At 41.3% G+C, this 13533-nt stretch overlaps 2 protein-coding genes and 1 non-coding gene across 3 annotated transcripts; 2 read left to right on the top strand and 1 right to left on the bottom strand.

The window, feature by feature from the left end:
* Nucleotides 1-1198: 1198 nt before the first annotated feature.
* LOC117755042 (high affinity cGMP-specific 3',5'-cyclic phosphodiesterase 9A) lies at nt 1199-6751 on the bottom strand. Its single transcript, XM_034574530.1, has 14 exons — nt 6387-6751; nt 5062-5223; nt 4923-4974; nt 4648-4750; nt 4259-4401; nt 4121-4180; nt 3236-3413; nt 2878-3000; nt 2702-2794; nt 2508-2575; nt 2300-2402; nt 2018-2122; nt 1771-1917; nt 1199-1691 (listed from the first exon to the last, which is right to left on the bottom strand). The coding sequence occupies exons 1-14, from the start codon at nt 6472-6474 to the stop codon at nt 1485-1487; spliced, it is 1632 nt and encodes a 543-aa protein (XP_034430421.1). The 5' UTR covers nt 6475-6751; the 3' UTR covers nt 1199-1484.
* A 692-nt stretch (nt 6752-7443) lies between these two features.
* nifk (nucleolar protein interacting with the FHA domain of MKI67) lies at nt 7444-12310 on the top strand. The gene is made up of 6 exons (XM_034574541.1): nt 7444-7744; nt 9054-9182; nt 9760-9868; nt 10304-10515; nt 10793-10852; nt 11103-12310. The coding sequence occupies exons 1-6, from the start codon at nt 7454-7456 to the stop codon at nt 11328-11330; spliced, it is 1029 nt and encodes a 342-aa protein (XP_034430432.1). The 5' UTR covers nt 7444-7453; the 3' UTR covers nt 11331-12310.
* Nucleotides 9463-9587, top strand: LOC117755483. Its single transcript, XR_004612598.1, has one exon. It is a non-coding gene; the product is annotated as a small nucleolar RNA ACA64 (small nucleolar RNA).
* Nucleotides 12311-13533: the final 1223 nt, after the last annotated feature.

Below are 13533 nucleotides of genomic sequence, written 5' to 3'. Positions count from 1 at the left end.
TGAGCCCTATTTACATTCCATGGTGTTTTTAATTAACTTTTTTATCTTTAAGGCCAAACACCCAGTTCTCCATTGTTCTCTTTGGAAACTACAGGTCCTCTAAAAACACTGAAACATCTCAAAGAAAGAAAGAAAGAAAGAAAGAAAGAAAGAAAGAAAGATGGATGGATAGATGAGATGAAAGTCTCGCCAACAGAACGACTACAAAGCTGTCGCTGTAAAGAAGTATGTGCTAATGGATAATATTGTAAGTATTTGTGAATATTTCAAATACTGTGTTTCCCATAACCACTTATTATGAGATAAGTATTTTCCAAACAAAGCAGGTTTTGACACACAGCTTATCTGTCTGGTTCGATGCAGCTTCCTCTTAGTGTAATGTTCCCTAGTTTTATCTGTGACATCCCAGAATGAACCTTTATCCTTATGATACATAAAGCAATATTCATTCATAATTTAGCAACGAACACACACACACAACCCAAATAGCTCTATTCAAATACACGTGACAGAATTAGAAGAAGAGTCTCAGCTCTGATTGAGTGAATAAGTCACATCAAGGGACGTTTGCTGGCACCTACAGTCCAGTCGTGTGTACTGCACCTTCTGACATCCACAGTGTGAATATCAACCAATCAGGCTTTTTCATCAGTCAGTGTCAGTGACTAATTATTGGGTTTAACAAATTTATACATTTTCTTCATATACAGCAAGAATCTATTTGACACACGTGTTCTGCTCCTGTAACATTCATCAGACACGTTGAATGTGAAGCCGACATCAGACTTTTATTGAGGTGAAATGACATAAATCTGATGTTGAACGCTGGATGATGATCAACAGACCAGCTCGGCCAATCACAACAGTTAAAGTACAAATGTGGAAATGAAATACATGTCAGTTTGTTATTTCTACATCTTTTACACCACTGTAAAATTATTTAGAAAAATTATAAAAGTTAAGATCTGGGTTAAATAAGTTGTTCTCTTAAAAAAGTTTCTCATTGAATTTTAAATAATAAATGGCCATGATTTATTTTATTATTTCATATCATAATTCAGAATATTGTGTATGTGGCAGTGACAAACTGCTTGACGTTATAACAGACTGCTCTGTAACATGTAAACATGTAAAAGGTTTATGAATGGAATAATAATAATAACTTTTAATAAATTTATAGAGCACTTTTCAACACAAAGTACAAAGTGCTGCACAACAAGAAAACAAATGGTTAAAATACAGAAGGAAGGACATAAATAATAATGGAAATAATAATAATAATAATAATAATAATACAGATAAAAGACCAATAAAAACCTGGCATCCCAAGGAGATTCAGGACCATGCAAATAATATTGAAATTTGTATTAAAATGACCAGTGGAATTATAAATTAAAAGTTCCATTTCATTCTGTTGGTGCGGATTCACTTCATTCATTATATAAAGTTGAACCCGGTTTAGAGGAGATGCTCATGAGGAGTTCTTAGGTGTCGCCCACCACAGTCTGCGGTGTGTGTGCTCTGGAGGCTTCGGGTCCAGCCTCCACGTGGCCCCCTGCTGTGCTCGGTGTTGTGTCCTTGCTCTTGGCTGCGTTCTCACACTGAGCTCGGTTCAGTTTCTCCCTCTCCAGGGCTTTCTCCATCTCGGTGTAGTAGTCTAGAGCCTTCCGGACTGGGTCAATTATGTGGTGCTGCAGGAATTAGGAAAGAAATACAAATAATTTATCATATCAACGTATATATACTTGTATCTTGTTTATCATAACTGACCTCCAGGCAGGGGAAGAGGTTGGCCAGTTCGATGAAGAGAGGCAGGAGAACAAATCGGATGAAGCCGGTTTGAGATGAAGGTTTTGTTACTTTGTCCCGATCCATGAAGGGAGTGACCGGAAGACCCTCCATCTTCTCCACGTCACTCTGAGGACAGACACACGTGGGACAGCTGGTTTTAATGGGACCATGAGTTTTGCCCTTTTTTTTAAAACCACCCAAGTGAAGTTGAGATCAGTAGAACTACCTGGTTGTAGAATTCCTGCAGAAGACAATCCAGCCAGGGCTCAGCCACCTCCATGGGCCGAGCCTCGTTGGATATGTCACTGACTTTGATCAGGATCATCATGAGCTGCAGACACAAGGAGGCGTCACAAGAGAGTGTATCACACCAGGAGGAGAGAAAACATGGTGTGGGGTGTGTGTGTGTGTGTGTGTGTGTGTGTGTGTGTGTGTGTGTGTGTGTGTGTGTGTGTGTGTGTGTGTGTGTGTGTGTGTGTGTGTGTGTGTGTGTCTGCTGCCCTCTCACCACATCTTTGTGGTCCTTGGTGGTGAAGTGGAAAGCCGGCAGGATGGACTTGAACTTGCTGAGAATGTCGTTGTGGCTCGTCATGTCAGTGGCCAGGATGCATCTGCAGCGACAACAGATCAGGAGGCGTTCTGTATCATGATCAGTTATCAAGAGGGAATCACTGAAGGAAATGTGCTCGCTAAGAGAAGTGGAGCGGTGATCTCACTTGATGATTCCCTCTCTTATCTGCTTGTATTTATCCATGGGCAGATTTCTGAAGATGTTGTTCTCTGTCTACACAACAGGAAAAAAAAACGTATGTCCTTCTTCCTGTCTCCTTAGTTCAAATCCCTAAATGAGTTTGAATCCATTACTGAACGTATGTTTTATAGCAGCAGGGACCGAATGTTAGAACCTCACCTTCTCCAGGATCTCAAAAGCTACGGCACAGTGATGGTTCTCCAGTGGAGAGATGTCGTTGTAGCGAAGAGCCAGTTCAGTCCGAGCGTTTATCTGGAAAAGGTCAAATGTGAGGATTGACAGCCAGGACTGACTGGTCGCTCAGCTAGTGGAAGCACAGAGAGGGAGTTTTATACCTGATAGGCATTGTTGTATCCTGTGTGGTCAAGGTCGTGGCACACTGCAGAGGTCAGCATGATCAGCAGGTCGATGGCATCCAACTTACTCCTCAGGTCCGTCAGCCAGATCAAACCATACATCTGATCAGAGACGCTCGAAGTCAATTCTGTTCAAAACTGCTCAGCAGACTTGTAAATTGTAAATGGTTTGGATTTTAATAGAGCTTTTCTAGTCTTTAATTAAACTTAAACACACACACACACACTCACACAGACACACACACACACACACACACACACACACACACACACACACACACACACACACACACACACACACACACACACACACACACACACACACAGAGAGACTCACCATCTGGGTGACACAGAAGCAGTGCTTGAAGTTGTGAAACGGGATGTTGTTGTATCTCCGGTAAACTTCGTACAGAAACTGCTGCAGAACTTCAGGCTCAATGTTGAACGTGGCTGTGAAATCTAAATCTGTGTACATGACCTGCAGGAGCACCATGATCTCTGCGTCCTCCCACTGCCTGCACACACACACACACACACACACACACACACACACACACACACACACACACACACACACACACACACACACTTTTAACTGTAGGAGGGATAGAGTCTCTCTCTTTAAATGTGCAAAATGAGCACTTACTGAAAATGAAGTAAAGTATAAAGATAAAATCATATATCTACAGTATATGTAGGCATATGTAAATCTATATTTATATGTATATGTATACCTAAATGTATGTATTTATATTTCAAATATAAAATAATTTACTATGTGACACCATGAGCTCCAGGTCTTGTTTTGTATCCTGTGCATCCTTCTAACATCTATTCATCTCCATCATCGTGTGTTTGCTTTAAAAGCAAATCAATTGGACAAATAAATTAATGACATGCACTTCCTGGCAGTGAATCCCACTTCAAACGTGGTGTGTTGATTAAGCCTTTTATGAAGACGCTCTTTTGATTATCGAGCACTCGGCCGGCCCATTCATATTGAGATGAGTGTGTCAATCAGGAGAAAAGGGCGAGGGCTCCCGTCCTCCTCAGAGGAGGTGCTCGCTGGGCGACCATCTGCCTCACTGTCTGTGCACGGAGCAAACAGGTGCACTGGTTGTTTGTTTGTGATCCCACCGGTGCACAGACACATCGATGTGATGAGCACTGAAGCTGCAGGTGATATTCACATGTCTCCAACTTTAGATTCCTAATAACTCACCAGTTGTCAAAGGTTGGGGTCTTTAAATACTGCCTCACTTCTTCTGATACCTCCAGAGAGCTGCAGGGGGACAATATCACCATTAAGGACATTATTCAAACACACAATATGGATGTAGCCGTTTGCATGTGAACGTACCTCATTTGGAGAAACTTTACCCGCACATGCTCACACTCCTCCCTGGTTTTGCGCAGGGTTCTCTTGTGGTAGAAGGGGGAGGGCTTGTGGTTTCCCTCTGACAGGTCTTTAAACAATCCAAGCCAACTCAAATGCTCCACACTCTGAGAATTATATTGTTCATCCCATCAGATCCCTGGGCTATTTTTATTGCACTTATTAGAAGAAGGGCCTTAAGTTAGTAATTTGTGTTTCACCTAAAGCTCGTCATGAAGCACACAACAGATTTATGATATGAAAAAACACTGGCCTTCTCTGACAGTCGGCCTGATTATGTCATTTTATTATGTCGATAGATTCCGTGTTTCTTTCCCCACGGCGTTAAACACACATTCGTTCTCTGGCCGTACCTCCAGTTTCTCCCGGAATGAATCCACCTGTTTCTTCATCTCGTACACGACTGCAGGCGTCTCACCAACCTCCATCAGGATCTTCTTCTCCAGGCCCTGCAGTCTGAAGTCGCACATCATCAGTGAGGTCTTCAAACATCAGATATGCATGTGTAACTTTGGACTGTGCTGTAAACCCCCCCACCCCACCCCCTCAAAAGACTTTACGATCATATTTTTCCCTCAAGGACATTAAGTGTGTCCAGTTTCTCTGGTTTCCCTCCCTGCCTGCCAACCTTTTCTCCATGGACGAGAGGTCAAATCCTAGTGCACCAGCAAGCTCCGCTCCTGAAAGGACAAGAGAAGAGGGAGAGTGTGAACAGCTTTGGAATAAACCCAGGCAGTCAGATTCCCGAGGTGCTGAAGTGAAGGTACCTAACGGCTCAGTGTTGCGGTCGGCGGCCACCACCTCCAGCTTGTAGCAGCAGCTCGGGCTGTTGGGCTCCAGACCTGGGGAGATGTTGATGATGTTGCCTTTGGGGTTGTAGAGCTTCAGGATGTCATGGGGTCCGGCCTCAGCTGCAGAGCGGAAAAGATCTGAAAAAAACAGATCAGCATTTATTTCTTACGATGCACCTCTCTTTTTTGTTATAGCTTTAATGCTTCTGCAAAAGAAGCAGTAGAATTAAGCACTAGAAGATGCTTTAATAAGGCAATTATTATAAAAGGTTTATGAATAGAAGTTGTACTTATTTGCTTGATCAACTGTTTTAGAAATCACTTAGGTTATGACTGCAGGAACTAGATTAAATCAATTATTTATATTTTCATAAGATCAAGTATTATACAATACATTATATAATACAATAATACAATTGTATGCATATTACTTGCATTTAACTAGTGATTACTTGACAAATGTTTCAGAGTGAAATATTGCACTTTTCACTCAACTGCAGATATTTCTATTCACCATTATTGTCTCTGTGAAACTGTGATAAGCATTTTACTATTACACTATTTCATGAAGTTTCACAAACCAACGGATTTATCTGTTAAATGGGAAAATAACCAGCAGCATAATCCCTCATAAATAATTAATAGTTGAAAATGATTCTTTTTTAACATTAACATTAACATTAAATGTATTTTTAAGATTTGCCACAGAGGCTCTGCAGCTGTCACCGGCCACATTGACCATGTTCTGTGTTTGTGTGTGTTGCCGTGTACAAGACGTCCAAATTGGTGCTTTGCTTTTCCCTCGTCGCCACTTGAACCAGAGCGTAAAGAACACGGGAAACCAGTAATAAACAAAGCCTCAACCGGACGTGACAAGTGAGGAGCTGTCAGTGGCAGCTGTATGGCTGAGTGGGGCTCACACAAGCTGCATGATCACCACACTTTGCTTTAACATGCTTGTGTAATGACTGATGTGTGGACTGAAATCACGTATTTAACCCGGAGCTGCAAAAAGAAGGTGTTAAAATTTTGATGAATGATGCAAAACTAAATATATAAAGCTTCATAAAACAGATAAAATATTCATATTAATTACACCTTCTTTCAATTAGTGTAAAATATAGGAGGAATTTGTCAAATGTTCCTTATAATAAAAGCATTTGATTATATCAGAGAAGCGTGTAGTGATTCTTCAACATATGTCTATGTGGATATTGGGACACTGTCAAACCACCTGTATCATAAAAGGCTTTTCTAAGACAGAGACGTGAACTTTGAACAACACAACGTTGTGTTCCTACCTTTGACATCCTGGGCAGGGCAATCCACCGGGAACTCAGCCTGCTCCGGTTTCCCGTTCACGGTGAAATAGAGGATTTTTGTTGCCATGTCATGAATTCAGAAGCACGGATGTTGCAGCGTGTTCTACGGATCTGTATCTAATATCTGCTTCATTATTTAACTGGTTCACACTCCTCCCCCCTGGTTGTTATTCTCTCCGCCTCCTTGTCTGACCCTTCTTCTCCTCTCGTCCTTTGAACTGTAAAATGCTTCCAAATAATAGTGGAAATTATTCATTCAAAGCAACTCCCAGTTATATTTATTGGTGTCACTGTGTTTCAGTTGGAAGCCTATTTCCACCAATTTATAATAAAATCTGAAGTGACCCAATCATATAAACGTATATAGAAAAAAATAATTGCCAGCTAGAATCGCACAATAAATCAAATGAAAACTGAAATTTTAGGCTATAAACATTAGAAATTACAATAACGTATAACAGATATACGTGATGTGTGCGTTTTGCATGTACATATTAATAATCTACGTTAAATATATGGAATATGCAGAAATTAATATACAATTTATGAGAAACTTAAAAACCCATGAAACATTCCCTCTATAAGTTAGGAAATGTAGATTAATTTTGACTTCTAGCTTCTATCTCTACAGACGATATAACATTATTATACGATCTCGAAAAAGATGTAATGATTCTATGTCTATGCAATATAAGGAAGAGAGTAGAAAAATGAAACCAACCACAAATGAATCTGAATTGTTCTTAAAATATGATATAATAAATGTCATAATATTAGAATTGGTTAAAGGAACAAATACACAAAAGTTGTTCTATAATAAATCAGATAACTGACACAGATCTGTATTTCCCTGTTCTTTCTTCTTTTTCAGTTTTTCTATTCTATTCAGAGAGTAAAATAAAAATCACTTTCCTTGTTTGATGTATTGTATTAATAAATGTTTATACATATAAAGTAGTGTGTGTCTGTTTGTGTCGTTATTTCATAATCGTTGCTTTAAAAACACAGAAAATGCTCTTGCACCCCTGCGTCCCCCGCGCCTCTAGATGGCGCTGTGGCGAACTCCCGTCCCTTCCCCCCTCCCCTTTTTCCTCGGGCTGGTCACCACGTGTGTGTCACCGGAAGAGGAGACCAGCGTGCTCACAGCAGCGAGTCGTGTGTGTGACGGTGTTGTGGTTCGCTTCGTAGCCGATGCGTGTTGCCCGCCGACAATGACCGAGACCAAAGCAGAGACCGCGGCGCAGCCGGCGAAGGAGCTGCTGGCGCTGAACCCGCAGCAGGAGACCGAGTTCAAGAAGAAGGTGCAGGAGGTGAAGAAGAAGAACAAGACGGTCAAGGTGGGTAGTGACGACGCTTCTGACAGAAACGTGGGTAAACATCATGGCCGCTGCACGATCCCGACGCGGCCGCGCACGCTTAGCTCGTGGCTACAGTAATCCAGCGTTAGGGCAGATGCTACTTAAAATGGCGACTCGCTTATTTTCCCACACGTGTTTTGACGCGTTTGAACCCGAACCTGGGGACGAGCCGCTCCTGCGACACACGGTCCTCACGGATCAGGACCGTGTACATGAGCTTTATGGGATATTTGTGTAAATCACTGTGTGACACAGATACACAGGTTATAACTGTACTAATAATCGTGTAATCATGGACATAATACAAATACTACTGTAGTAATAATCTCACAACTATGATCTTACAAAATAACTATAATCTTGGGGGGGGGGGGTGTAAATGGTTAAATAAAAGGAAGTGTCAATTATAATGCTTATTGTTATAAAATGTTTATTAATTCAGGGTATACACTTTCACCAGTAGAATCAGGTGCAGGGACGTCGGAAAGGTTATTGTTTCATTTTTGTTAACATAAATAAGTTTAAAGTTTTATATTTGTCTTTGACTGATGTCTATCTAACGGTCCTTTTTAAAGGGTCAGTGTGTAGAATGTAGTGACATCTAGTGGTGAAGTGTCATGTAGCAGCTGAACACCCCCCCCCCCCCCCCCCCAAAACATGACAGAGAACATGTGGCAGCTTCATGGGTCATAAAAACTCAAAAGGTTTAGTTTGTCCAGTTTGGGCTACTGTAAAAAACATGGCTGCCTCTGTAGAGAGGACCCGCTCCTGATGTAAATATATAGTATTTAAATATAAAGGTCTCATTCTGAGGTAACGAAAACAACAATTTAGATAATTACACATGAGTGAAAACATCACTAGGATTATTTTATATTCAATTTCTGCCAATAGATCCTTTCACCTGAATCTTACACACTGGACCTTTTTTAACAGAAAAGCTGTATGAGTCTTTTTGAGAAGATGCTCCACTGTCTGTCCAGTATGTGGTGGAGAGGATGGTTGGATCCATGATAGAGAACTGTGTGTTTAGTGTCCTCGTCTCCACCACAGCTTCAAACTGTGTCCCTGCTTGCAGCAAATTACAGAGCCAGTCTTCTTCATCAGTTCATTTACCATTTGTGTCACTGGCTCTGAAGCTGCTCCACCAGCAGACCACAGTAGAGATCAGTGCACTGGCCACAACATCTCCAACCTCCTGCTGCACACGTTAAAGGATCTTATCTCTCTACAAATCCCGCTTGTGTTTCCTTCCCATGTGTCACTGTCATTATTTCTTTCTCCGCAGGGGAGTCGTTTGACCCCGGGAGTTGTCTACGTGGGCCACCTGCCGCTGGGCCTGTACGAGCCTCAGATCAAATCTTACTTTGAACAGTTTGGGAAGGTGTTGAGGCTGCGGCTGTCCCGGAGCAAAAAGGTAACGTTGAGGAGGTGATAACCAAGCACACAAACGTATTCTACCTTTTATCTGGCAGCGCGAAACCCAGTTCAGTTTGGCTCCGCTACAGAATGAAGACGCAGAATAATACGATCTAATGGGATGTTAAGGTTCCACTGAAGATGTGGGAGTAGAATTAATAGATAATTTTGACTTCCTGATTTCCTCACTTGGCTGTATGAGTTGTCCTGTTAGTCCAGCTGGACATGGGAGCCGTGATCCTGCTGATTCTTTACTCCTCCGTCATCAGAGGTTTGGCTCAGACTGAAAATGGCCTCAGGTGAGACAGTGATCTGAGGTCAGATAACAGAGCCCACAGTATTTGGTATATTAACCTTATCACCTGCTTATGTGCATGGTGATCAAATAAATATCCCAACAGAAGCAATAGGAAAATTATTTGCAACCTACAGTATCAATACATTAATCTGAAATAGTTTCAAATGAAAGGTTAATCGATGATAAGTTAGTGTTATTGATCAAATTTAGACATATTATATATATATTATATTCACCTGTTTTCTGCCTAACCTCGTCTCACATCTTTTACCTGCAGACAGGGGGAAGTAAAGGCTACGCGTTTGTAGAGTACGACTGTGATGAAGTAGCAAAGATTGTTGCAGAGACCATGAACAACTACCTCATGGGAGAGAGGCTCATCAAATGTGAGTATTGATCATGTACATGTCTGTTCTCCATACAAGTCAGGATGATGTCACCTGACGCATGCAGGTTAAAACAGATTCCTAAAAATTGCAAACAAACGGTGAACACCACCAACTCTACTACGAGCTGTTGCTCAGAAGTTTGCTGCACATCCCGGTGTGGGATCCTTTCACATGAAATACAGCCACACTTTCAACTCGAGTTTGATGTAGCTACAAGCTAACTGCAGGCTAACATAAAGTGCTGCAAGAGCCACGTAGAGAGTATATAAAGTATAAAATGTAGAGCAACTATTTCACTACAGAGCTCAGACACCGAAATGAAGCATTGAAATCTGCTGTGATTCGGTCCGGTAGCTGCCTGGACACGTAGGATCTATTTCCAGTGATTTTAGTTTAAAATTGATCAACTCTTCACTTCTTACTGTTTCCCAGGTCATGTGATGCCACCGGAGAAAGTGCACGAGAAGTTGTTTGTTGGCTCTCAGAGGGTTTTTAAAAAGCCCTCAAAACCTGCTGTTACACGCTACAACCAGAGCCGCACGGCGGAGGAGCTCGAGAAGATGAAAGACAAACTCCTGCGCAAAGAAACAAAGCTCCGCAAGAGGCTCGCTGCACACGGCATCGAATACGACTTCCCAGGATTCGTAAGTTGTTAAACGTTAACTCTGAATGGCTCCTTGGTCTTTTATCTGGAATAAATCACAAAACCTTAAATACTAATAACATTAGATCAGTGCATATCGGCTTAGAACTTTGACCTGAGGGGATAAGATAAAACATTTCACGTGGAAACATCAGGTGAACCATGAGATGAACCAATCAGAGAGGGGGTTTATTCTATACAACCTACCAGAGGAGCTCTACCAGGATTCAAGCTGTTTGTTTGCATCAAGTTAATCTTTGTTCTTTTTGCATTTCCAGGCTGCCCAGATGCCTCTGAAGAAGAAGTCCTCCGACTCCATGGACGCATCAACGTGTAGTGTAAGAACAACATTGATGATATTATATTACTCTTTGGCACAGAGTGAAAATGACCTCATTCATATCAGTTGTCTGGGGTCAGATAACTGTGCCTACAATACCGTGGCTCATAAAACCTATTGCGTGTGTCTCGTGATGGCGGCGTGATAAATGTATGTACCTACATTCCAGTTAAAACTTAAAACCCGACAAATCGTATCAGCACCAAACTTATCATGTGTGACTAATAAGCTTCTCTCCACTCCTCCAGGACACCACACCACTCTGCACCCCCTCACTCCTGCAGAGGAGGAAGTCCATGGTCGTCAACGATGACGACGTGGATGACGAGATTGTCCTCAAGATTCCAGTTGCAGACAAAGATGAAGAGAGCTCCTCAGAGGAAGAGGAGGAGGAGGAAGATAAAGAGAAAGACGGCGATGAAGACAATGACTCAGAGAGCGATGGACCCGCTGAAGAGGTCACGGAGGAGAAGTGAAAGTTCTCCCCTGTTTTGTTGTGGACTTGAGCGGAGATGGCGCACATCAAAGATTATTATCTTTGACAGTGACGGGGCAACTTTGAACTGTGTTCACAAATCACAGTGTGTCTTTCTACAGTTTAGAAAGAATCTCTTCTGAAAGAGTCCACTGTGTTGTGAGTAGATTGTGAGCATCATGAAATCTGTTCACGAAATCATCAAGAGCCTGATGTGTGGGAAACGGCTGTAAATGGACTGGTTGGATAAAGGCTGTTTTCTGTGTCAGTCTTAGAGTTTGACTGTTTGAACATTGTTTTGCTTTGTAACCACACTTGTACACGAATTCTATGGTCTTTAATAATAAATAATGTTAAAGAATAGTTATCTTAAGTTCTGGATATGTCTGTGTATGTGACTGAAGAAACTACTCGCACACACTGGCAGCAAAATGGAGCGTTTTTAGAAAAGAAAAGGTCTAATTATTAAAATGAGTGATGGCTGCTTGAGTTCTTGGGTCCTGTTGTTGTACATGCTGCCTCTCTGTCATTGGGACACTAATAGAATAGAAAATCTTTAATATTCTTGGTAACGTCTGTGCTTTAGCTGGTGTGACAGGTTAAAGTTCCTGCTTTGAAAAACAACAACCTGTCACTGCCATTCACTGCACACAGTGTTTGTATGTAATTACCTTCAAACAAGGTAATGAAATAAAGTATTTTCTTCTCAACCAACTGAAAGATATTGCAGCTTTTACCCCTTTTTAAAATATACAATTAATCCTTCATTTTTATAGGTATATGATAATGATCATAGACAGTAAAATGGGCAATTCATAAACATAAATCATTTTAACTTAAGTGCAGACTGAGTGACACATTGATAATGTAACTTAAAAAAGAGAGGCAACAGGCTGGTGCACTTAATACTGTGTCAGGAATGATAATGCAAAACAAATATCATCTGTAATGTCACTTCAAAGAATAAAGACCTTACTGCTCTCTGTGTGTACAGTCTGTTCCATGTCACCTCCAGTACAATTCACAAACTAGAAGGGAGCTTGGAGAGCGTGTGTCTCCTCCGAGGCTGATGCACCATCTCACCATATTCAAGCATCAAGAATATTCTCCAAAAGTTAATGGGCTTTTTCTTGGTCCACACCAATCCACCAAATTTCATCAAAATCCATTAATCCTGCTAAAAGCAATGGAAACAACCTCCTTGGTGGAGTAAAGAGATGAGATGGGTTCTATTCTCTTTAAACTGCTCCTGAAAAACAAAACAAAAATAACATTGAACAGTCTTTGTGTAGATTCTGTAATGTGGAGTTCAACTCATTATCCACATCCTGCAAGATTGTGGATCAATATTCAAGAGGAAACCTGAAAACTGCTTCCAGATAATAGATGCTATTACTCTGCTTATATTTCACTTTTAAATTTAGATACATAGCAAAGCCAATGTGTTTTAGAAATATCAATAATCACTGTAAACCATTACAAAGTGGAACAACACAAAATAAAATGCTGTGGCTGTCAGTTGATGTACAGGACGTAAACAGGGTCTTCAATTCAAGAACTTTATTGTCATTCTAACCAAACTGTGCAGTGTAGAATGAAATAGTATCTTAAAAACAGACAATTTAATCAATAAATAGTAAGGTTATAAAACAAAGAAGAGAGCAATATACAGTAAGGAGACCTATGAGCAAAACATATGGCCAAGTTTAAGTCAACTGGTGCATTTAAAGCTAAATTCAGATTAAAATGTACATTTTGTCTTTAAAGTGAGTGATTATATTGTTAAAAGGTGACAGTTGGTGATATGAAACAAGTCTAGGATGTGGGAATAACAGCAGAGTCAGAAGCAGTCAGACTGCCTGTGGGAGGAAACGGTTCAGGAACCTTGTATCTTGTCTTAATGCTCCTGTAGCGTTTGCCCGATGGCAGAGGAGTGAGCAGCTCGTGGAGGGGTCGGCGTCTTTGAGGATGACCTGAGCCCTCTGGAGGCAGCGATGAGAGGCTCCCTCTGCAGGGCTTTCTTATCTGCTACAGCTGGGGAACCAGGTGGTGATACAGGAGGTCAGCACACTCTCAATCACACCTCTGTGGAGTGTTTTAAGGATGCTCGTGGGGGGGTGATGCTCACTTAAAAGGTTCAGTGTGTAAGATTCAGGTGAAAGGGAATCTATGTGCAGAACTTAAATATAAAAGAATCCGTCTAA

Source organism: Hippoglossus hippoglossus, chromosome 21 (assembly GCF_009819705.1).
Source record: "Hippoglossus hippoglossus isolate fHipHip1 chromosome 21, fHipHip1.pri, whole genome shotgun sequence".
Classification (NCBI taxonomy): Eukaryota; Metazoa; Chordata; class Actinopteri; order Pleuronectiformes; family Pleuronectidae; genus Hippoglossus; species Hippoglossus hippoglossus.
The sequence above is the reverse complement of the archived record's forward strand: the minus strand, read 5'-3'. Positions and strand labels throughout refer to the sequence as shown.

What these genes read in the sequence shown, in the direction of transcription:
- LOC117755042 (XM_034574530.1), bottom strand. Translation starts at nt 6,474, where the DNA reads ATGGCAACAAAAATCCTCTATTTCACCGTGAACGGGAAACCGGAGCAG. An exon ending in CTTTTGAGATCCTGGAGAAG is followed by an intron (nt 2,576 to 2,701) that starts GTGAGGTTCTAA and finishes CCTGTTGTGTAG; the next exon opens with ACAGAGAACAACATCTTCAG. An exon ending in TGCAGGAATTCTACAACCAG is followed by an intron (nt 1,918 to 2,017) that starts GTAGTTCTACTG and finishes GTCTGTCCTCAG; the next exon opens with AGTGACGTGGAGAAGATGGA.
- nifk (XM_034574541.1), top strand. Translation starts at nt 7,454, where the DNA reads ATGGCGCTGTGGCGAACTCCCGTCCCTTCCCCCCTCCCCTTTTTCCTC. An exon ending in GGCTGTCCCGGAGCAAAAAG is followed by an intron (nt 9,183 to 9,759) that starts GTAACGTTGAGG and finishes TTTTACCTGCAG; the next exon opens with ACAGGGGGAAGTAAAGGCTA. An exon ending in GGGAGAGAGGCTCATCAAAT is followed by an intron (nt 9,869 to 10,303) that starts GTGAGTATTGAT and finishes ACTGTTTCCCAG; the next exon opens with GTCATGTGATGCCACCGGAG.